Below are 24,348 nucleotides of genomic sequence, written 5' to 3'. Positions count from 1 at the left end.
CAAAAAAGAATCCTCCGCAACCCCTCACCCTGTCTCTCCACACTAGTCCCATGTGCATCCTGTTTGCATTGATTATCCTTGAGATGTGTCAAATTGAATCGACCGGACAGAGCTCAGAGAGGCACACACCTGCTTTTGTAAGGTCCCGCAGTTCACACTGTGTATCAGGACCCAGGCGGCGCCCTGCAGTTGTCTCTGTAGAGCCCCGAGATGGAACTGTGGCGAGGCGTAAATCAGGACGGGGATATACAACCACGGAGTGTTCCCAGGAGCACGGTGGCCTCGATGACTGGGAAATGGAAGAAGTTCGGAACGACCCGGACCAGAGTTGGCTCTGACTGATCACGGTCACTCCCACGTGACGTGGCCTCGTAGCTCCTCTGCAGAATCCGAGGTAATGACGACCAGCAGCCCTCCATCAATCACACCGGACAGAAGCCCCTTTGAGTAAAAAGGCCCTTGACAGCCAGCTTTTGTCAAAACAGGATTTTAAAGGCGTTACGGCATGAAGACAGAAGAGGCGACGAAAAACTGAAGCCTTTGTGCATAAATCCAAAGACTATTTCGGTCAAACACCAGGCACCGTCCATCACAGAGGACCTTGGAGAAAGCCTGCTGCAGTGCAGGCGACCTGGGACTCAGGCCGTTCTTCGCCTTTCTGCACAACAACTACCCAAATATGCAGCCTAGACAACGTCAGGTTGGCATTTGGACCAGACCCCAACTGTCTCTGGGTGTCCCAGAAATAACGCCTGAACACATTCAACCCAGAAGACGCTTTCACACAAGTATACTTTCATAAATGAAATATTTCATATATTAATTTTTTAGACTTTGTTTTCCCTCAGTCCTGGTGGCTCATTGAGTGTAGACTGATGGGGAACATGGCAATTATCATTTTATATTTAATCTACACTCAATACTGTCTGAGGAAACTGTGTGATAATAGATTAAATCTATTTTTTTCCCCATAATAACCAAATGTGACAAATTATCTTTACCATGTTATTGTTTTTTTTTCTTCTCCTGATTGACAGCAATATTTGCTTTTCCTTGTTTGAAGTCTTATACCCAGAGAACACATCAAGGCCAGGTTTCATAGAAAACAAGCTGAATATAAAAGGAGCCCTGTCTGTGAGATTGTCTCTCATTTAGCATATTTTTCTAATTTTAAAATATACGAGCCGGGGAGGAGAATCTCCGCATATGGTGCGTCTTTCTCGCGACATCCAAACAGATGGATCGAGGCATGAATCTAATTATGCAGGCGCCACGGACGCCTGGGTAATATTGTGATGCGCCACGGGAGGTGTTTGATATTCAAGCCGGCGTTCGTTGTGGTCGCCTGTCCATTCAATCATGAGGTCATGAGCTTTTTTTCATCTGAGGACAGTGCGACCTTTACACACGACGCGTACTCCACCTTCTGTCACCTCAAAAATCTGTTTTCTCTTTCATTTCCTCTGCTCTTGTCTCCTCACACACTGTCTTTTCCCTCGTTCTGTCTCACACTTACTCTCGATGCATCGCAGAACACCTGCCTCCTGTCGCCCTCTGGTCTACGTCTGGGCCAGAAACAGAACAGTACAGTAAAGTAACGGGCTCAGAAAATCGAAACAACGAGCTCAAAGTGCTGATTCTTTCACGTTACATACAGTATAATAAAACATTTTTATTCATCGCCATTGGATGAAATATTGACTGCAGCAGCTTGTAAGTGTTAATTGGTCAAATATTTTATGACTTATAACAAAAATGATCCTTGCAAGTCAGACCACTGGGTCTCTTGGGTGAGGAAATACTCCTGCACTGTCTTTGGTAAAAAAGAAAAATTACGCAGTTTTCATGATTGAATGATGATGAATTTTGTCGCAGTAACACGTCGGCACGGCCCAATAGAGGAAAGACATTCAGAAATGTGAAAAGAAACTTTTTCACAGCAGCCATTTAGACTGTTGGAAGAGATTTCATTAAAAACAATAATGGCTCAGCTCCATCATTTGCTCCAGGAAGCCTCGTTGGTGAGCTCACTCTCAGACACGATGGTGTTGTGCACGATACGGCCTGCGAACATCTGTCCGTGTGTCCCCGGGCGTCTTCTGATCAATGAGGCCAGATGCAGATGCAGTTTACTGCATTGAACTCGCTCTGTACGACAGAAAACAAGCTGCACTTTGATTCGTAACCAGGACTGCGAGGCGTTGCTTTCGAAGCAGAGGGCGGCTGCAGGATTCAACCCTCCGGAAGCAAAAAAATGATGCAGCGCATCTACTGTAACGCACTGTAGGTTTTGTGCCGCCATCACCATGGGGAAGGTGCAGGATAGAAGCTGACAGTGTTGTTTATGTGATAGCGCGGCATTTCCTGGCCTCACCATTCATGTGAAGTGCAGGTTCCACCAGGAGCTTCATCTCTGCGTAGTGTAACCGAAGTGCAGGGGAAGTCACTGTGAGTTTCTGTCTGTTTCTATTTCCGGCGGCTCGCTGCACAATTAAAAATGTTTCCCTGTTTCTTTCTTTGTTCCTCTCGGATGAGTTCCAGCCATGAGACAAATAGAAACAGTTCTGCTTCTGTTTTTTCTTCCCATCAAGATTTGTGGCTGTCGGTGTTCTTCCAGTTTCAGGTTCTCTGTCTCGTTTTCTCCATAGCTGAGTTAATTAGCGCCGGGGGAATCGACTGGGCTTTCTACCTGCCTGACGGAGTTCACTGAACTCGCGGGAAAGATGTAACAGCTTCACTGAAAGGTTCACACCGGCGGGTTATTACTGCATTTACTGTGAGCTGCTCATTATTTTCTCTGCACAAACAAATACTACTCGAAGATGTGATGTGACATTTAGAAGTCCTTCAGTAAACACGTGAGGGGCTCTCGCACCAGGGTGGAGAGTCTAAAAACAGGAACGTGTAAAGGTTTCAATTAAAGTCCTATATGCAAATCACAAAACGATGATGGACTCAACAGTTTCTACACGACATCAGACTGTGACTGATGTCCCTTCTCAGATATGTTACGCAAGTGATTGTGCGAAATCGAATCACGCATTCCGTGGACAAATTGATTTCACCTTCAGATTTGTATTCAAGTTTGGTTTCGAACCTGGTTTTGAATCTGTTCCCATTTCATCTTTTTTCCACTAACGACTGTCCGAGCCTTGGCCCACATTGCGTGTGCTGTGTAATTTCCTCTTTCCCGTCCCATAAATCATAGGAGAACAGCAAAGCGCTGCGCGGTTGATGAATGGCCCGAGCACCGCTGCCGCTCCCATTCTGCTGCGTGAACTCAATTGATGCAATGCATGATGCTCAGTCACACACACACACACACACACACACACACACACACACACACCTTGCTCCCACACAGGACAGTCTCCTTTGTTAAAAGTGCACTCGGATAATGAGAAGCTCTTCTCTTCGTGAGGAGACGTGCACCTTGAGAATCAACAACATCCCGAGGGACGTTTCTTAGTCTGCCTTTGCTCGATGACGCCGGAGAGACACGCGCTCCAACAGAGGCCAGTCCCACAAACTGCATGTCGCTGACCGTGTCCCACAGTGAACAATGCCCCTGAAACACCCTGAGACCTGAATGTGCGGAAAATCTTATTGGCTCTATTTGTCGTTTTTACTTGGGGGCCGGTGAAGCTCAGGGCGGGCCGACGACACACGTGAGTTCATCCTAACTGAGCTTCGCGGCGGGAGAACTCGACTTTTTTTGGCTCCTTCACAGACTCATCTCCAGTTTCCAAAGCGCCCGCGCCCACTTCAGCCGTCGTGCTGAACCAGCGCCATGAGCCGGAGTCTGCACGGAGTCATTTGTGGAGGCAGAACAAAGGAAAGACAGTCTGACTTTTATCTCGCGTTCGAGCGATCGCAGCAAAAAGGAAACCTCCTTTGACACAGACGATTTCAGAGCAGCGGAGGAAGGAAAACAAAATGTACGAACAAAACCAAACAAAGCAGCAAATAGAATATGGGAATGTTTTTCGCTGGACTTCTGAGTTTGAAAGTGAACTATGGTCGGACTTATTCCGATTGAGCCTCTTACAGTATAATGTCTGGTCTGGTTGTCTGAATATGGGATATTAGGCAGATTAAGCTCATTAATGGTGAGATTCAGAGTTGAGACATGAGATCAGACGGCCGCCCACAGCCTGTCTTGTCCGTTCTGTCTTGAAATTGTCAGCTTTGCTGAACCGGTTGCCAGTTTTGTTGTTGAATTGTAAGTATTCTTGTATAGTCGAGGCCTCGGGGAGCCGCTGCTGCTGACATGGCGACCCACGGTGTCTTCCGTTTACCTGTAAACAGCCCTCATCAGACGCCAAGGCGCCTGCTGTGTGGGAGGACACACAGGACACGGCAGAATGAAACACGGCTGCCTTGGTGTTTAATCTTGCTCGGGCTCAGCTACTTATCACCGCCCGTTAAATGTTCTCACCACTCCCGTCTCATGAGATTGGATTTTTCTTTGAGACTGCAGACTGTAAGACTCCATGCAATCAATACCCTGTACCAGCGGAGTTCTGGAGGCAGTAGACAACCACGCCAACGATATCACGGGGCGAATAAATGGCTCCGTGAAGTCCAATGGATTGGGAGAGAAAAAAAACCCAAAACCTTTAATGGGATTTTGATTATTGTAAATGTTGGGGTTTTTTTTTGTTCTTCACGATGACTTGGTGGCTCAGCTTTTGTCATTTAGCCTAAATTTGTTTTTAAAGTGATGGGAAAATATGGCAGGAACCTGCTCCTGTTTTGGGCCAGAATGATATATTGCATTATTTATTTTGATTATGAAAGTGGGGCAGACTACAGTGATTTATTTGATGGACCACAAGGTTGTAATTCGACATCTCTGTACAGTGCGTGACAGTGTCGCCTGCAAGGAGAAGCCGATGAATTGGATAAGAGTCAATTGGAAACAGCAGTTGTTTTTTTCGGTGGAGGCTTCAGTGAGAGAAGTCATGCAGGTGACGAGGCAGCAGCCACTCTGGCAGCGTGTGGACTCACCGATGAGCGTACGAGCATCATCGACAGCGTTTGAATTGAATCCCAGAACGACCTGGTCAAAGGAAAGAAACGTGTTCTGGTCCTTAAATGCCGAAGACGTTCGTCTTCTGCGGATAAGTTCCCCACCGCCAGTTACTCTCCTGACCTGCGTCGGGTTAGTTTATGCTTTTTGTAGACGCTACAGTGTTCATGGAGACATTAGAGCAAGAAACGTTTTTCCCTCAGGGAGGTGAAGGTGAAGGCGCCGACGGACATGGCGGCGTGCGACTGCGTGCGAGCATGAGCGCTGACGATGAGCGTAGCGAATGTGTCCGCGGTCTGCTGAGAGGTGAACAACGGTCCGCGGTCGTGTCGGCGACGTGAGACCGAAGGCCGCAGGGGGAAAGCTTGCAATGTGACACCGACTCCTGAAAGGAAGTAATGGAGTGCGAGAGGGAGATGGGTGGGCAGGGCAGCCAGGATGGAGCAAAGAGAGGCAGACGGTGGTTTTTCTTCCTTCCATTTCCTGATGCGACAGTCGAGTGGTTTGAGTTTTTTCTGCATGAATCCATTCGTTGTGTAACATCGAAGTATTCCCGATTCTGCCCCCGAGGTGAACTCTAAGAACTCTCTTTTTTCACTGTATTGTTTATTCACGCCTCGATTCACCCTTCTGTCTCTGCCTTTCTTGTTGACCCTGATCCGGGCCGGCTCTTCGTCTGCATTTGCGTCCTGCCAGACACAAACCTTGACGCAAAGTATATTCAAGAAGAAAAGAAACGTGTCAAATTCAAGAACTGGTCGTTTTTTCTATGATGAGGAATGATCTCATCATGTCTCTTCATCCCCAAAACCGATGTATCGTGTCGGTTCACACTTCAGCGACTGTCGAACGCGTTTTGCTCTGCAGCCTCCCAGATGCTTCAGCGCATCCGCTTCAATGTGCCGCCGTCAGAGACGTGTGATTAGGTGTCAGGGAAGTCGCCCGGTCGTCATCCATGCTGTGTGAGATGCGGCTATCGCTTGAAAACATGATAATGTGGAGGCAGAAAACATCGGTTTGTCAACCCGTGGGCCTTTTTCCTCCCGTCGGTGTTTTTATAATCAGATGCCTCCTCTGAGGCCCGATCGGCAGAAGGATCATTTTCTGACGTCACCTTCCTTCGTCCTCACCTGTGTCCCGCTCCCTTCTCCTCTTCCTCCCTGACTCCCTTTCATCTCCTCTGACACGCTGCTACCATTCCCTCCCTCGCTCCCCCTCTCTCTCTCTTCACTGTGTCCTAAAGGTCCCGCCTGAAGGGCTTTTGCCATTTCTAAGAACTACCTGACATTTATGCTGACTTTAAAAAACCTGGTCAAATGAAATGTTGATCCTTCATAATTCATTTTTTCCCCCCTTTCTTTCAGGGCAGCTGGTAATCCCACCACCGACTTCAGCACAGCTGAGATACGGTAAGAAATCTAATTTATTTATGATTGTTGGTGCATTTCTATGTGAATTTCCCTATCTGAAGTTAAGATGAGTACAATATTAATCTTGCTGCATGACCGCCAGGGTTGACTTAGGCTTCTGTCAACCAGGACGATGACTGGAGGATTGACTTTTATTACTATTACAGAGCAGGGTTTTGTGGTTCGTTTGACATACTTTGTTTCCATGGTGACCCCAATTGAAAGGAGAAAAACGTGCTGTGCACGAACCTGGCTAATAGAATTAGAACTTTTCCATCAACAGATATTACATTAGTTATTGCACCTGCCACACATTGTCAGAGAAAACAGTCTGATCTGAATCAGAGATGCAAGACTAAGTTTGTGACAAGGTGAAAAAATGTAAAATGTATAAAACTGTTAACTGGCAGGTTCATGGATCTGTTTGAGTAATAATTCTTTACAGGGCTCCGATTAACTTCTACTTATGTGGTTAATTGTTCGTCCCAGGGATTCGTAATGACGCATAAATGATGAGGAGCAAAAATATTTACATAATTATAATATATACATCAGAATACTCACGTAGGCCTCCGTCACTCGACGGTGCTCAGTTACTGACATGACCTTTGACCCCTGAGACTTTTCCAACCTCCTCCTCCTCCTGACGCCTCTCAGAGGTCGGAACGTCTGCATGCAAACACAACATCGTTCCTATCACCCCGTGTTTGTCTTTCTTCCTCGCAGCATTCATTTCACAATGAGATCTTTGTGTGACAGTGACAGACACGTGTGACAGAATACAGTATATGGTCTGGTCTGAAGCTCAGCTCTTTCGTCGACTGTGCTGCAATGCTGTTCTTCCTGCTTTGGCTCCTCGGTAAAGAAAACACAGCGTCAGTGGTGAACACTCATGAATTTCATCAACGCCTTAGTGTTGTGTGTGTTGATGCCTGTTTAGTTTTTGTTATCTTACTCGCAGTTATGCATGTTGATGGCTTTTACTTTTCATTACTTTAAAAGAAGCGCTATTCAACACAAAACTTATAGATCACGAAATAAGCTTGATATGCGATTATGTTCTGAATTTCTTTGTTTGGCTACTTCCTATTTTCGGACTAAACCCAGTGAGTGTATATTTAATTTGGGGCAAACAGCAAAAAATGTCTCATCAACCTCAGTCTCAAGTTATATATATGACAATATTTAACATTATGCCTTTTAACTCTGAGACGTAAAATGTTGAACCGCTTTCGGACTCCACTTTCTAGAAAATGAAAGAAAACATTCCCCATGTTGCTTTATGATTAGTCATTTCATCAAGTAACATAGCCAGAGGAGTTAATTTGTAATTTCGGGAAAGACGTTATGTCCTTAAAGGCTTTCATGTAGGGCTGCAACTTACGATTATTTTCATAATCGATTAATTAATCAGACTAATTAATTGATTCGTTGTTTGGTCCTTAAAATGTCGTAGGATTGTGAAAAATGTTGATCGTGATTCCCAAAACCCCAAGATGATATTTTGTTTTGTCAACACACCAAAGATATTTAGTTTACTGTCATAGAGGAGCAAAGAAACCAGAGGATATTCACATTTAAGAAGCTGAAATCAGAGAATTTTTACTCTTTTCTTTTCATAAAAACTTCTTGAACTGATTAATCAATTATCAAAATAGTTGGCGATTAATTTAGTAATCGATTACTAATCGATTAGTCGATTAACTGTTTCAGCTCTACTTTAATGTGTTAAACGGTTAATATATCCTGCGACGACAGAGTCTGTGGCAGATGAGTGAAAAAGAGCCAATCCCTCGCACCAAAACGCTTTTTGGACAGTTTCTGAGTTTCGAATGAAACCTTCAGTCGGATGTTTTGATGTTTTATATGAAAGACACTGGAGAAACAAGAGGTCCAAGTCCCCTCTGCACAAAGCTCGCTCACTGAACAGAGTAGAGACTTATTGACTTTTGGGGTTTCGCCCTTGAGTTAGTGGGGTTTTTTTCTGGAGAGGAGCAGGATCGAATTCAGCTGAGGCTGAGAGCTCTTCACAATCGGTCGGCGTAACATTAATAGCCCGTGTTCAAGTCGGGAGTGAGTAGGTGTTTTGAGTGGTGATGCTCAAACAGCAAGAGTGAACATCCTCTGTACGTACCGTACCGTGCTGAGGGAGAGCTGCAGCAGAATGACGAAAGAAATGTTGTATTGCGCAGTTATTGTGCTTCTACGCAAACTCTTCTCCGCCGATCAGTTACCTGAACTCAAGTTTGAACTTCACCTGAACTGCAACTATAGACTGAACCGTCCTCGGGCTGTGACTCACATTTTGAATTCACTTTCACTGCACCAACATTATATCACATGACACCGTTCATGCAGAAGATCAACGTTGGACTGAATTTGCAAAACACGAAACCCATTCCGACCTTAAGCGTTCAGGTCTTTGCTTGTGTTTTGCTGCAGTGGCAACCTTGGATGTACAAGAGAGATATGATGTAATAACATACCCATTGAGTTATCGTATGGTATTTTAGTAGTACTTGAATATTACATTTTACCGTTTGACCTATTCATAAACTGTGCTCGTCTTCCTCCTGTAACTGTCTTCCTCAATGTCATGGACCTCGGTTTGTATTTCACAACCTGAGCTACTGTACTGCAACCAACGTTCATTTTCACTATCGATTAATCTGTTGATTATTTTTTGGTCAATAAAATGGCGATAATGTTTCCCAAATAACAAGAAGATGTTTTGTTTTGTCCACAGACCAAAGATATTGAGTTTACCGTCATAGACGAGCAAAGAAACCAGATCATTTTCACATTTAAGAAGCGGAAATCACAGAATTTTTGACTTTTTTTTCTCTTTAACAAATTCATCGATCACCAACATATTTGGCAATAATTTTAGTAGTCGATTACTAATTGATTAAAATTTGCAGCTCTATACTGAGCATTTAAGGCTGGGAAATTGTTTAATATATTCTTCATCTTGTGACCTTGTAGCAAAGTAGAACATTTGCACAACTCAAAATTAGTCTTTGCAGGCATCGGAGAATATACACTGTTTGCTAAACATATATGGCCGCCACATCTCGATAGAATAGACTGAGATTTGCATAATTTCGATGACTTCATCTTCCCTTTTACCTTGGATATTGATTTATCTTTCAAACCATTGTAAGCACAGGAGTGTTTTATGTCCAGTGAAGTAATGCTCCGGTGTCTTTTGTGTTCATTCTGTTGCAGCGAGGCTCAATTATGTCCGAGAGGTCGCTACTTGGAAATGCAGACTCATTCATAATCTGCATACTTATCGTTTGTGTTTGTCATTTCACAGTTTTGCTGCACAACGCTCTCCCTTTCGTCGGATTTGGATTCCTGGACAACTGCATCATGATTGTAGCTGTAAGTGTGAGCTGCGTAGTCCCCAGCGGCTCCGTGCGTACGGAGATTTACTCGGAGAATATGTTGTGTGTGCTCATGATACCGTCGGGAAGTTTGGACCGAGGCATCGGGGGAGAAGGAGAGAAATGAATCGTGTTTGTTTGATGTTGCTGTATATTTCCGTATTTCTCTCGCAGCGAACTGTCCCTCGTCTCCGTAAAGTTGTTCAAATAATGAAGTCTCAGTGGAACTGAATGGAACTGCTCAGAGACTTAAGTGTAATACATTTTTCTGATTTAATTAAAAGTGTGCTCGCACCGCAGGGTTGATTCTGTAACAGCAGACGAACTCCTAGGGATTTGGAAAGACAAATGGAGAGAGAGAAACTAATAGAGACAAGAGAAAAACAAAAGAGAATTCCTCTTAATAGAAAAGCCTGAACTGTTATGGCTTTGTCTGAAAACCAATATATACTATACAAATTAGAATATTTCGACCATACTGATGTTTGGATCTTTTTAACGTGGGCTCGGCAAACGCATTCAATAAGTCAGTGACTGTACAGCTCTGACTGTGGTCTGGTCTTCCGGAGTCTTCCCTTTGTTCTTGCTGTCCAGAAGATCTCAGACTGCTTTCCAAAGCAAAGAAACCATAAACTCAAAGATGTAATGTGTGTGTGTGTGTGTGTGTGTGTGTGTGTGTGTGTGTGTGTGTGTGTGTGTGTGTGTGTGTGTGTGTGTGTGTGTGTGTGTGTGTGTGTGTGTGTGTGTGTGTGTGTGTGTGTGTGTGTGTGTGTGTGTGTGTTCATTTCCCAGGGCACGCAGATTGAGTTATCCATCGGTGTTGTCCTCGGCATTTCCACTATGGCAGGTAAGAGAATCCCGTCTAAATGTAACTTACACTTAGAAATGTTTCGATTCTTTTCTGAAGAGCACGTGTCTGACACTTGAGTCTCTTATAGGTTTTTATAAGCACAAACAATTTGGGGGGTTGTTGCGCATTGGTAGTAATGCCTGCACTGATAACACAAAAGAAAAACATCTGCGTTGCTACAAATTTGGTAAATTCTTATTAATAAGTGAGTTACATATCCGTGGGACGTGTGTTTCGTAGATTTCTCGGGCTTTGACCTTTCACCTTTGTTGTATATCTTCTCTCCAGTGTATTTGCACGTATTTATTGCTCAGATTACAGACAGGTTTGAGGAAAATGTTGACTGCAACTTTGACAGTTTTACCCAGCAGACTCGGTTTAGGTTCAGAAAACACGTTCCTGCCTGACGACACTCCCAAGTGATTTACCCTGTTTGTATGAACGCCGCGGCGTACAGCGGACAGAAGACACAGTCTCATTATGAAGCTTTGATGCTAAACAAACAATCGGACCGCTGCCGTGACACTAATCCAAAATAAAGTGAGATAACCTGAGAGGACAATAAAAGCAGAGAGTCGGTGCCTGGCCTCAATAATGATAACTTCATGAATATGATAATACAGTTCACCTGCAGTGTGGTGTAGTCATATCCACTTAGTCTAAAGAGGCACATTTGCATTTTAATATCATCACATGTCCCTATTCATTGTATCTGGTCGAGGCACCGAGGTTTTTATTCGACATTACAGTGAATGTGAATATGAATAAATGCAGAAAGCACTGAAGAAGAATGAGGACTGTGCCTGTTTGCGTATTTAATAGCATTTGAAAAGCAACCAGCGTTCGCACGTCGTCCACCTGCCAATCTCTGCAGGTCTCACCTTTCCTCTTGTGGTTCTGTCGAGGCTGCTGGTGCTCGCGAGACTCAGTAAACTGATCGCAAGACTTGGATGAGTCAAAGCTGATGCTGTAGAAGAGTAGATGATGTAGAAGACTGGCATTTCTCCTACACTGCGTTTGACTGGGAACCGGAGGATTACAGAGCAAAGAGAAAAATGGATTCATGAGGGGTGATCTGTAGAGAGGAGGCATTTGATCAAGTAGGACTTGATCCTGCGCTCGATTTCCAATTCAAAACGGTTCTCAAATTCAGGATTTTGGTAGAGATGGGGGTTTTGATTAATCCAAGGAAGCAATTTCAGGCCCCTGTGGGATTTATGGACCAGAGCGTTATCAGGTTTGCAAACTCAGGCAGAAAATTTAAAATTCAATTTCAGAGTGAGTGGTGCGATTCTTGAAATCCAGGTTTGACAGTAGGCCCACAGATGTGGGGAAAACCTCCGAGCAGGATTAAATCCATTCAAAAAGATGATATCAAACTGAATCATCTGCCCTCAAGGAGCCATGCCCTTCACAACCTTCACAACCTTCACAACCTTCACAACCTTCACAACGTGGCGCGTTTCCATCACATTCCGTCACCTCTTCCCCTCACGTCTCTGGTTCACAGCTTTGATCTGAGAGCAGTTTCCACAGACCCGACGCCGCTTGGTAACAGAACGAGAGTGAGACAGAGAGACAGAGATTCCATGAGGGTGTGCTTGTGTCGGCGTTGTTTTTGTCATACCAGCGAAAGGCTGCAGGTATCGACAGGCGCTGCTCACATTTCTCAGTCTGTGAACATCGCTGCGTGTAATTCAGCCTTGCGGACAAAAGCCAGAAATGCCCCGATGAAAAAGTTCCCACTGTCTCACATTTGTAATTTCATATTGTTTCACGGTCCATTTATCCACCAGTGTAGTATATTGGTGGAAATAAAATAAAATAAAAATACACGAGCAGACAGTGTCTCTGGTTTAGCTTCAGGACCCGACAGATTTGGAAAGTAACTGTGAACGATGACTGCAAAAGAACAGGGAACTAATTATATTTTTTTATATATATTGTCTAAATGTTATAAAAAAATCGAAGTATTTCTATCCATCCTATCTGACCCAACAAAAAAATATGTATTAGAACTGTTTCAGTTTTGCCCAGACTCTCCCTCTCGGCCTTTCTCTGACCAGCTCCGTTCTCCCTTTGATTTACTCCGTCTCCCTTTACTCTAATTAGTGAGAGCGATGGGTGGAGCGTGTAAGACGATGTCAAAGTGTCTGTAATGCTGTATTCTTCATCTTTGGAAGTGCTTCCACGAAAGCTCCCTTTGTAAATTAGTCTTACGATCGTCAATCCAGAGCAAAAAGTGTATAGCCACCAAACGATCATGTGATGAACATGTGATTCTTCTCTAATCACATAACAGTCAGTGTTTTTCTTCTCGTGTTCTTCTTCCCTGATGTACAGTCAGACGGGGAAACACAGATCTACTGATTTGTTTCGGCACCAGCCGATTGGCCTTGTTTCCCTGACTCTCTGTCTTCCCTCTCTGGAGTTGTGATGAAGTCATGCGCCGGGCTCCTCGCCGCGCTACGATCTCACGTCCTTGATCAGAGCCGAGGACGACCAACCAGCAACCGGTTCACATTGATGCTTTGTTGCAGCGGCCAGGGGAGTCTCCCCTGGCCGGGGTCGGGGTCGCGGTCGGGGTCGGGGTCGGGGTCGAGGTCGAGGTCGAGGTCGAGGTCGCGGGCCTGCCGAGACACAGTAAACAAAAACACTTACCCAGATCGCTGCCGCGCACATTGGCTTCCCCTCAGCAGACTGCCCCTCTGTTGAGTCTTATGATGTGGATCCTCTGTTCAGATGTGTGACTACAGATCCGAAAAGTAACTGCAGCCAAGATCAGACCGAAGTCATAAATACTTCCCCTCCAAAGTTGGATGGAGATTGTGTCTCAGCAGGAACGGCGCCGCTGCTTCGTTTTTCTGTGCTGCTGCAGCAACACACAGACACACAAATCACTTCCTTCTCTCTTGACGGAGAAGCTAATACGGCGACATAGCAGGATTCAGAACAAGCCGACGCCTCAAGGCAACTCCTGCCCCCCTACCCCACCTGACCCACCTCCCTTAGTGACAGAGGCCGCGATATATCGAGGCGCAACGACTCGTAGGTGTGCTCCTTGGTCACGTTTCATCAGCCACTTCCACGTGTCCCTATCCTCTTCTCCTGATCTGCGGCTCGCATTATTCGTGGGAAGTCGTTCGGCTCAGGGGGCGGGTCAATATGGGCTTCAGCTGTGAATCGAAAAGCGTGCTGTGGTCGTCCATCATGTCCTGTGCAGAAACCAACATTGGTTTAAAATAGGCATTCATGGTTATTGTAAAAAAAAACAAAAAAAACTGCCCCATGGATAAAGCACAATAACTGACGTCCGGGTGTCCCTCCTTCTCCTGCCCAACACCTCGCCCTCAGCTACAGATGCATGTTTTAATTAAGTTGTGTCACCAAAGGACACGGTGTTTTCTGAGGCTGTAACTACACTACGCCCACACTGTCTTCCAGTATTGGCACTCACCTGATGCACAAAACAAATGACATCTTCCAAATGAGGTTGATCCCTCTCCCTGGGTACCTCTGACACGATGTTCCACGAAGGAAAGCACACAAATTAAGGCTTGTTTTCCCACTTTGTGTCAGATGGTTCTCCTCGGGTAATATAGTTCACATACAGTGATATTAAAAGCACAAAACTGTAGAAGCCTGCCAGTGGGGAAGGATGCCACGAGGTCCGCTGGCAGGTGAATGGCAGGTAAGAAGTGTGTCATCCTGTGTCTTGTGCCTGTTGCCTGTCCTCCACACAAACACCAATTATCACCAACTCATTTTGCAGTCACGTCTCTTTCTCTTCTCACATTCTCTACAGCTGCTGCCCTCGGCAACCTGGTGTCAGATCTGGCAGGACTAGGGTGAGAAATTCACACCAAAGCACACACACGCACACAAACACACGCACACACACACACACACGCACGCACACACACACACGCACACACAGGCAGCTGTTAAGCACGAAGTGTCTGCAAATCAGGGTGGGATGTAGGAGAATAGAAATAAAGACACTTCAGTGTAATTTAGAATCACTAGCATCTTTCACTTTAAAACCCTTTCAATGATAAGTATTAAGAGTCTCTTTTTAATGAGTTTTTACCGACGTGAAAAAGGTTTTAATGTCACGCTGCTTCCTTCAGTGAAGGCTATATGTCTTTAAAATGTTCAGCATTAATAGGTAATTATGGACGTGGGCCCCGGAGGAAGATAAGCATGATGATCAGCGAGGGAGGGAATGAAATGCAGCCTCCAGAGGTTTGTGTCCCAGAGGAAAGACGACGGAGGCTGTGCGAAGCACAAAGGACACTTTACCCTGAATAAGTGAAAGCCAGTAATTTCAATTCATCAGTGTGGTTTGATTAAATCAGGACAGTGTGAACAAGGTGAGCATGAATGAGGAAATTACTATGTCACCTGCCTTTACCTGCCATTTCTAAGATGTTCAGGTTACAGAAGGATAAGTGACTAGATACTGGCCATCATGTTGTCCATCCCACAGAACATATTACTTCATAATACTGGGCTTATAATTTAACATTTTTGAGGACCAGAAACATAAATGCGCATCCGTTCTGCGTTGGTCTGTAAAATAAAACCTACAGAAAACTCCGGGGGAACATATCAACTAACATACGCCCAGACGATATGTTTGTGAAGGGCTCATAATGGATATTATCGGCCAAACGATATATATCATCGGGCTCTAATTTCCACCGACGGAAACAAAATGAAGCCGTGGTTGTTCCTCCAAAATTATGATGTGAAAAATGCATTGAAACAACATCTCCTGGGTGTGTTTGCAGCTGCTCGTGACAGCTGCGTGCACCATGTGACCAAATGTGATCGATATGCATAATGAGCTCTACGGGACCTGGAGGCTGTTTTTCGTCGTCGTCGTTGTTGTTGTTGTTAGTTAGTTTGTTTGTTGTCTCTGACAGAAAAAGACGGCGATGCGTCTTAAATCATTAGCTTCAATCAGCTGATTCATGACTGTCGCCACTTAACCAACCACAATGAGGCCTTCGCCCGTGTGTCGCGAGCAATCCGTCGCTCGTATGTCAGTGACAAGAGGAGGAGATCAGTGCTCTTGTTTGAATCCAGAGAGTCGGCAGAGCAGGCGACGAGTGGACCCACAGCACCGGGACGCTGCCGCTGCCTCTGCATCGCTTCAGTGGGATTGATTGGACGAGTCGTTGTGGCTCCTGGAAAGGCTCTCAGCGGACGCACTCGTGGCTCGGCTCGCGTGCTTGTCTCCCGCTCAGTCGTAATTGGAGTGTAGAGCCCTTGTGGCCAGTTTGTCAAGGTGAGACTCGATTGCGCCAGACAAGAGAGGGGTGGTTTTTTTCTTTCTTCCTTTCTCGCTTTGACGGATTTACATCAGAGGGCGTGAGGGCCGTTTGTCTGCTGCACAGGAGACTTTGTGGACACCCGCTCCTGCATCTGCATCTGCCTTACAGCGTTGGTTCATTCCAGTGACAAATGGCTTGAGCGCGTGCGTGTAAAGAGCCTGTAAATTCTCCCGCCCACTGTTTGTTTTCCTCCTTGCCCTTATCCGAGAAACAGTGACTGAGCTCTGCTGCTCGGCCTCAGTTGCGACATCTCCACTAGAGCCAGACCCAGATGAAAACTTTTATCTTACAATAAAAAACAATGCTGGAAAGATGCGCGTTCATGTTTACATTAGATAACTAATTGTTTATTCTGAAATTCCATAATCTTTTTTATTCATAGTAAAGTTTATGGTTAAAACTCTAAAATATCAAGCCTTGATTGTATTTCTTTGTAACAAGGGTTTGATTACGACATCTTACAAATCAGGCCAAACTCCCCCGTGGATCGATCAAGTATTTCTGATCCTGATACTGATCTGATCATTGTCGAGTTAAAAAATAATAAAAAATAAATGTCTGCCAATATATCAGTGTTGGCATCGGCCCCCAAAATATTCTAATCAATCTCTACCATACACCTTTTGCATTCTTGGGATAAACAGTCAAATATCCCACGATCCTTGTATTATTAAAAAGTTCACGAAGGAATTTCTCAAAAGTCATTTTTTTTTTCGGTCAGGATTAACATTCAGTGTGATACTTCATTGATCCCCTCAGGGAAAATCTCATTTTCCAGAGCCGTGATCTGTTATAGACCAGAGGGTATACAGTGTTTCTCTCAATGATAACTCAGTACGACGGATACGTATTCGTGGCCTAATCCGAGTTTATCATGTTGAAGGATGATCTATTAAGTGTCATCGCAGAACACACAACCACCCTTTTCTCACGCATCATATTCACCATCAACAACCATCATTAATCGCCGGGACGTTTTTTGAATTCCTGCATTTTATATTTCATGCACATCTCTGCCAAAGGAACCTCTGTTTTATATATGAGGGCAGCTGTGCCCTTTAACAGTTTAAGATCCAACGCAGCCGAACACAGAGTCTTATTCTCCGCGCTTCAGGGAAAGCTTTGATTATGGATTCTAGAAAGAAAACTAGATGGTAAAATGTTTCATTGTTGCTTGTGATCGAGCCAGTTTGGGTTCCAGCCTTCTGTCCACACCAGTAGACAGATCCAACTTTCAGAAGATATCATCATTTATTGTTTTTTGAGCACTGCGGTGTTTTGTTTTCTGGCGCCGACCTGATTTATTTTTGCCTTCTGCTCTTGCGAGTGTGTGAGATATTTGGCCTGGATTGGACGTGAATCGCACGAGTGTCTGTGTCATTGCGCAGTCGGTAGGAGACAAATCAGAAGTTTTGTGTGGAGTCAGCAGCAAGTATTTGGTTCAGTGATGAGTTTACATCTCATAGATGTTGAGAGAGAAACAAAGAACAGTTTTGACAATGGAAACATTAGTCATCTGCCACAGTGCAATCACCGCCAATGCTGCAAAAATGACTGTTGTGATTATATTTCATTTTTACATTAAAATGTTTATATTTCTACTATTTCTACTCTAGTATGACTGTGGGCTCCAGGCTCACACACACACACACACACACACACACACACACACTTCGTTTCCTTATCTTTCTTTTAAATATCCTATTTGCTACGTATCCCTCCTCTGACTCGACAGCACCATCTGCAGCTAATTTGTGTGTGCAGTGGACTGAGGATCCATTAGTGCCAGTGACTGAACCAGACCCGGCTCACTGAAATCCTACATCTCCAGTGCGTGCGTGCGTGCGTGCGTGCGTGCGTGCGTGCGTGCGTGCGTGTTTGCGTGCGTGCGTGCGTGCGTGCGTGTGTGTTTCAGCTGACTGGACACATGACATGACACATGTCAGTGAAGTACAGTAGCTCTCCATTATCGATAATAACTCAAATGTTTTGAGGGGTTTTTTTGGTAATGTGTTTGCATTTGCAATCAGCTCAGTGTGTATTAGCCTCTGTGCCTTCTTGCTCGCCTGTGGTCTGGTCAGAAATAATTGAGACACATCAGCTTATACTTTAGCTCTCAACCCAAAATGAGCCTCTCGTCGTCAACTGCTTTGCACCATAAATTGTTTGACAGATTTTTATACTGTGACACATGGTTTTGTCTTCGTGTCAGAAGCTCAGGTCTTTGATATCATGACAATCTGACTGTAAACATGGCCAGAAGTAACATTGTCATTATTCAATGCAATTTGTTTTGTTCCATTACTTCTTCCTAACATTCACAATCTGTGCGGTACAGAAGGTGGATTTTTTTTTTTTCAGTAACTCAGAAATGTTCCTCTTTGAATTGAAATGAACAACAACAAAAAGAGTTTTTGGATGATTGAGGAGATTCCAATGTTACAGTGTTGCTCAGTGAACACTGTGCGTTGTTCTCTGCCATCTGTCCTTGTCCTGTCATCTGTGTGAACGCCTGCAGAAGGCTGAAAGTGATTTTTAATCTTTCCACACTGAATGTCTTTCTCTCCCTCTCCTCTTCGACACCCCGCCGGGTTCATGAACGTCGGCAGCGACGAGGAGCAGAATGGAACATTGATCTGCGGTTGTACATGAACCAATATAGGAATTACAGAATCAACCCTGCAGATAAATTCTGTAATTCTGTAATTAGACACGTTTTTTCTAACCATGTTTCTTTTGAAGGCTTTTTTTCCCCTCAACATTTGTACAAAATCTAGTCTAGAGCCAAAGAATTCACATTCACATATGAACGCACCTCATAAGACGAGCATGATGGAAGAGAAGAACATAGATAAGATAATAACAAATAAGATCATCCTTTATTAGTGGCACTATGGGAACAGCAAGGGGATAGTAAGAATAGAATAATCAGTAAAAAAGAAAAAAGTAATAAATAAGTTAACATGCAATATAAAGACATGGAAATATAAAAAAGGAAATATTGCATACAATGTGAACTGCATATATACAGTAGATAATGCAGTCAGCGGACACCTGAACACGTCCACCACGTCTTTCTTTGCCCAGTTTGAAAAAGAAAAAAATTTAAACTGAATGTTTCACCGTTTCCCACGGCACCTTCATGGTTCGCTGAACAGAAGTGATTCATTTTTGCATCTCTCTTTTACACTGAATTTCTTCTTTCTGTCCGTCGTGTCCGTGTCTGTCGCTCCCTCCCTCTCTTCACAGACTGGCAGGTTACGTGGAGGCCCTGGCGTCTCGACTCGGGATGCAGATTCCCGACCTGAGCCCCAAACAGGCTGACATGTGGCAGACCAGAGTCAGCTCTCATGCGGTTGGTTCCCCCCACAACCCTCAACTCCACCTCTGCCGTCTTGCAGGACCTAAATGCATGACTCACTTGAAATAAACATTAATATAAACCCCTTTCAGAGTGGGCCTTTTAGTGAAGAACATGTCGTGGTGTGATGCCTCGTGAGCATGAACCAAGACAACAGAAACACAAGTCTCAGTGATGTGCCCTTTCGGTCACACACTCATTCTGCCAGGAAATTAGACCTGAATGATTTTCTAATATGCTGCGGCTGCTGAAGTGTGTGATGCATTTAGTTCCAATCGGGAGGCTCCTGGCTGGTTGTGAAAGGTCACGTCAATCGTTCTGACCGGTTTTATTTCCTTGCAGACGTAAAATAATATAAAGAAGAAAAACATGTCAAAGTGTAACAGGAAATCAATGTGTCAGTGTTTGGACATTTAGTGGCCTTCAGGCTTGGGCATCTTCCCTTTGCCTGTTCGGTGGAACAGGTCAGGTGCTGCATTAAAGTATTTAGGACAACAAAATTATGAAAACGTTTCCTTGTGCTTTGGTGAATTTAGTCCAAGCTAAACTAGGCGCTCAGGCAAAACATAGTAAAAGTATGATCAAATACAAAGAGCATGGTCACTTTTGTCAAATGCAAATGCAAGATTATCCACTTGATATTACAGGATTGTAGTTGCGGATGATTTTTTAAAAATACTCTCAAAATGTGTTCAGTCATTTTACCTTCTTACTTTCATCCTCCCGTCTTCAGGGCAAAGCCTTTGGCGTTGGCATCGGCTGTATCCTGGGCATGTTTCCTCTTCTGTTCTTCAAGGACGATGATGAGAAGAAGAAGAAAGAAGGCCCGGAGGAGGCGACCGAGAAAACGCAGTCTGCTCCACCTGCTCCCACCGAGAGCAGCAAAAACTGAGCCTGGAGACGAATATTATTTGGAATCCGTTAGGATACTTCAAACTGGGACTGATTGGCCTTGCCTGGTGGACTGGAGTTTTGTGGGAATCTCCCCAACCAGTCCCATCGCTGGGTGTTTTACTTTGTGAGCAAGGCTGAATCAACCAATCACAGGTATTCTGAGGAGGGTTTTAGATTTGATTTAACTTAAGCACAGGGACGTGACCGCCTCTCGAGGAGACATGAGACTGTGGATTCAGTGGACTGCTGCTACTTCAACTATTGCACCGTAAGCTCACCTCCCTCTGACTAACACAGGCTGAAACTCATGTATCTGTCACACACTGTGCAGTGGCCCTTTTTCTCTCCTGTGTTCTGAGTCTGCTGGAGGGAGCGACCACCACCCTCCCCACTCGAGATGGTTGGATGGCAGGTCGGCTCAATGAAGGTGAGGGCTCCGCGAAGTAAAACAGTGTCTCACGTGGCATTTTGACGTTGGAGGCTTTGTGTATATTGTGAGAAATTAATCTCTGATGAAGGAAGACTGAACAAAGAGCCACCATACAGTATATTCCAGCTTGATTCAGAAGTATTAGAAACCATGTCAGAGACCTCTCCTGTCACATTTGCAGTACAAGTACTGTTCCTTTTCAGCTTTACAGGTATGTCTGCATTTTCATGATGTCTTTAAATAATCCTGCCAGCCTGCCTCATCCGAGCTCCGTGACAGTCTGCTACCTTTCATTTTGTTTGTTTTGGAATTACTTCTTTATTTTTGTTTCTTGTTGGTGATGAACTTCATATTAAATATGGCCCACTGCAGAACCATGCAGAAAAACACCTCTCGTGTGGAGCACAGTATGCGAGCAGGTCAATGCAGTCCCAGTAAAGAACAGTGTGTTTCTTTCTTCAGAAAGAGTTGAGCAGGAAGGGGAAAGACACAGAGAGGCAGAGGGAGCGAGAGGAGCTGTGGCAGGGAAGATAACAAACCCCCGACCCTGAACCACCTGAGACCTTTGACCCTCTGGCTCCAATAGCACATGATTTATATCGTCCCGCGCTGCACCGGCCGACGTGCAGCCGAGCCACACACACCTCTGATACAGTAAATTACACTATAAGACATGATCATTGCTCTGTGGAAAGGCTGTTGCTGCTTTTTAATGCTCACACACAACATTGACCTTGATTTACAAAGTCTCTGCTCTGCTGCCCTCCACTGGCTGAGATTTAAAGTCTTGTTGGACTCCTACCACCATCGTACATACAGGTATAATTCATCACCCGTTTGCTTTCCCTGGTCAGTAGCCAGACCCTTCAACGTGTATAATCTATCACTTTACCTCTCTGTAATTATTGCTCTCAATCATTGTGCTTATTTCGAAAAAGCAGACTATGTGATCTGCAGCAGGAAGGCTGTATTTGGGATGGTAGGACACTCCCATATATCCAAGTCTGAATTATTGATTTCTTAATTTATCTTTTATTTTATTTATTTTTGTCACTCATCTCAGCCACAGAACTAAAAATTGTGGTTTGTGTGTCATTGGATTTGTTTGGACGTTGAAATTGAAGGAAGCAGCCGCATGTCACTGAACTGTATTTTCCTCACAGAAAACATATTTGTTTTTCTCCTAATAAACTGGCTATTATTCTTCTATGTTCTCACTGTAGGGACAATGTTAAGAAAATATATTTGTCAGCACAGAAACACATTTGTCATACTTACTTACTAAACGTGCTCTCATAATGATGACACACTCGCAAAGGAGACTTTCCCTGAATGAGATTCTTTTAGTTCTTTGTTACTATGGATCCTAAACAGTGATAAACATGGAAATGTACAAATAATTGAATATTTAAGTAGTTAGAATATGTTTTCTCTCATTTGCTTGATTTCCTTGCATGCACTGCTAATAAAAAAATATATATTACATGTTTACTTTGTTAGAATAATTTAAAAGTACAACCTGTTCTAAAATGTACTGCAGCAGAAGAATCACTGGAGGTGTTAGAATATAAAAAAAACTCAGACTGGATTAAAATGTAAATCTTTGATTTATTTAGTATTTTATGGCCAATAAGGAATATAAGTTGTTTAAAAATATGATCGCCTTTTTTATGTTGCATTGCAGATTGCTAACAGCTCTGCTGGGATGTGAACTGCCAAAGTACAATTTGGAAATTTTGGATAATATTTGGTGTGAATCATACAAGAAGCAGAAGGTTATGACAAGATGGCTGCTCAATGGGCATAATGTGACGATAGCAATGGTTTCCGACAAAAGCAGCAATTCACCCCCTTGTGTTGCATCATTAAATTAAATTGCCTGCCTCAGTGCTTTGACACTGTCTTTAGTGCGTAGTCAGTCATGGTGAGAAAATATAATCTCTGTGTCAAAATACTGTAATTTTGGGGCTATTACCCTTTTTCCCAGATTCACTGTGCACTGCACCACTAAACGTATGTGTTACTGGGATGAAATCAGAGGAGATCTACAGTTGTTACGACTTTTACTTCCTCTAGATAGTCAAGTTTGATCGTCTTCTCGGTTGACAGGAGCTCAGAGTTGATTTATTATCCTAAAAAACTGGAGCAATGTTTAATCACGACAGGTCACCTCTTTGGTGTGTTCAAAACTGTAGTGCAGGTGCATGAATGCATATTTTAGGAGCTTGCTTTCTTTTTATACCTCCTGTTATTTTTGTATTTGAGGGTTGCATGTGCCAGTGATAGGGAGACTGGTTTTAATGTTTTTGTCATGATGGAGCTCTGCTGCATTTATGAAGCATCGAACGGCTGCTGTTGCACCAAACCCCCAGGACCTGAGATAAAGGCTTCGGTTCTAACTCACATCACTGGGGTTTGAACTGGTTTGGTCATATCGGACGTTAGCTATCTCAGTAGCCTCATCCTTCAAACACAAGTTAAAACATAAATGTCACAAAAATCTTATCAATTATCTCAATTCATCAGCATAAATTCTGAATTTACAAGAATTTCTTTCCATCTTGCAATGAGGATAAAGTACATTGTCTTTTTGGGTGGATGACTTTGCTTTCTGTCAGTGCCCCGCTAATATACAGTATTTTTTTTTGTATGTATGAAGTATGTGCTCTGTAAAAATGTAAAAAGAAAAGAAAAATATAAATGATTACTCAAATATACTATGGAGAAAAATCTGCGTTAGAGAATAGAGTCTGTTTCTGTGTGAAGATTTTATCTGCTTTGATTAAACACTTACCACCTGGCTGCAAACATCTGGCCTGGTGTGGACTTTACATTGTGCATGATTTCATGACATATTTGTTTTTCTATTCGTGGGTTAATGCGAGTTATCTCGTTCTATCTGTTCACATACATAACAGTTGATACTTGAACTCGAATAAAGTAAAACAAAATCTTCTAATTAGTAGAGTGAAGACACTATATTAAGACAATAATATTTATAAAGCACACGGATGATCCTGTCCAGGCCCTTCAAGAAGATCTTTGTAGAACAAACCATAATTCAGCTCTTTCCTCAGCTTCTTTATTTTATTCTGTGGCGAACCACGTTCCGCTACATCTGTATTTTTCATTTCGTTGCTTGTTGCCGTCTGTGTCCCATTTTCTTTCCCCCTGGTTGTCATTAGCTGTGTGTGAGGTGACACAAGGGACAGAGAGGCAGCCACTCATCAGAGACGATCATCAGAGATTTTACAGCTTGGGACGGACGTCGCATGGAGAGGCTTTGACTAACCGAGTGGGCAGAGTCAAGTGTTAACAGGTAAATAACAACTACAACTCACTGGCACGTATAGTTCATATTTACAGAGGTTTCACTTGCTTCTGAAAGACACTCGAAGGATTGGATTTACAGCTCTTTCACGTTTGTCTACATAATTCCTCATTGTTATTATTAATCACGTATCAACTTAAAATGTAAAATAAACATAAAAAACTTGTTTCATTGAAGCTTTATTTGTTACTCATCAGTTTTCTATACTGCTCACTCTGTCCTCCATACAAACAATACTAAAAGGGAACAGTAGGGTCATCAGAAAAAAATCACACACACACACACACAATATATTTGATCATACATACGTTTG

At 43.7% G+C, this 24,348-nt stretch overlaps 1 protein-coding gene across 1 annotated transcript in view; it reads left to right on the top strand.

The window, feature by feature from the left end:
• The window catches only part of LOC118312797 (transmembrane protein 65-like), a 30,625-nt gene extending 7,090 nt beyond the window's left edge, over positions 1-23,535 (top strand). The window contains exons 3-8 of the mRNA XM_035637727.2: positions 6,397-6,441; positions 9,761-9,828; positions 10,623-10,677; positions 14,486-14,528; positions 19,269-19,374; positions 20,114-23,535. Of these exons, the coding sequence (XP_035493620.2) occupies positions 6,397-6,441; positions 9,761-9,828; positions 10,623-10,677; positions 14,486-14,528; positions 19,269-19,374; positions 20,114-20,272 (476 nt within the window). The 3' untranslated portion in view covers positions 20,273-23,535. The remainder of the gene's footprint in view (positions 1-6,396; positions 6,442-9,760; positions 9,829-10,622; positions 10,678-14,485; positions 14,529-19,268; positions 19,375-20,113) is intronic.
• Positions 23,536-24,348: the final 813 nt, after the last annotated feature.

This window comes from Scophthalmus maximus, chromosome 1, assembly GCF_022379125.1.
Source record: "Scophthalmus maximus strain ysfricsl-2021 chromosome 1, ASM2237912v1, whole genome shotgun sequence".
Taxonomy (NCBI): Eukaryota; Metazoa; Chordata; class Actinopteri; order Pleuronectiformes; family Scophthalmidae; genus Scophthalmus; species Scophthalmus maximus.
Note: the sequence above shows the minus strand (reverse complement) of the source record. Positions and strands in the feature narration are given on the sequence as shown.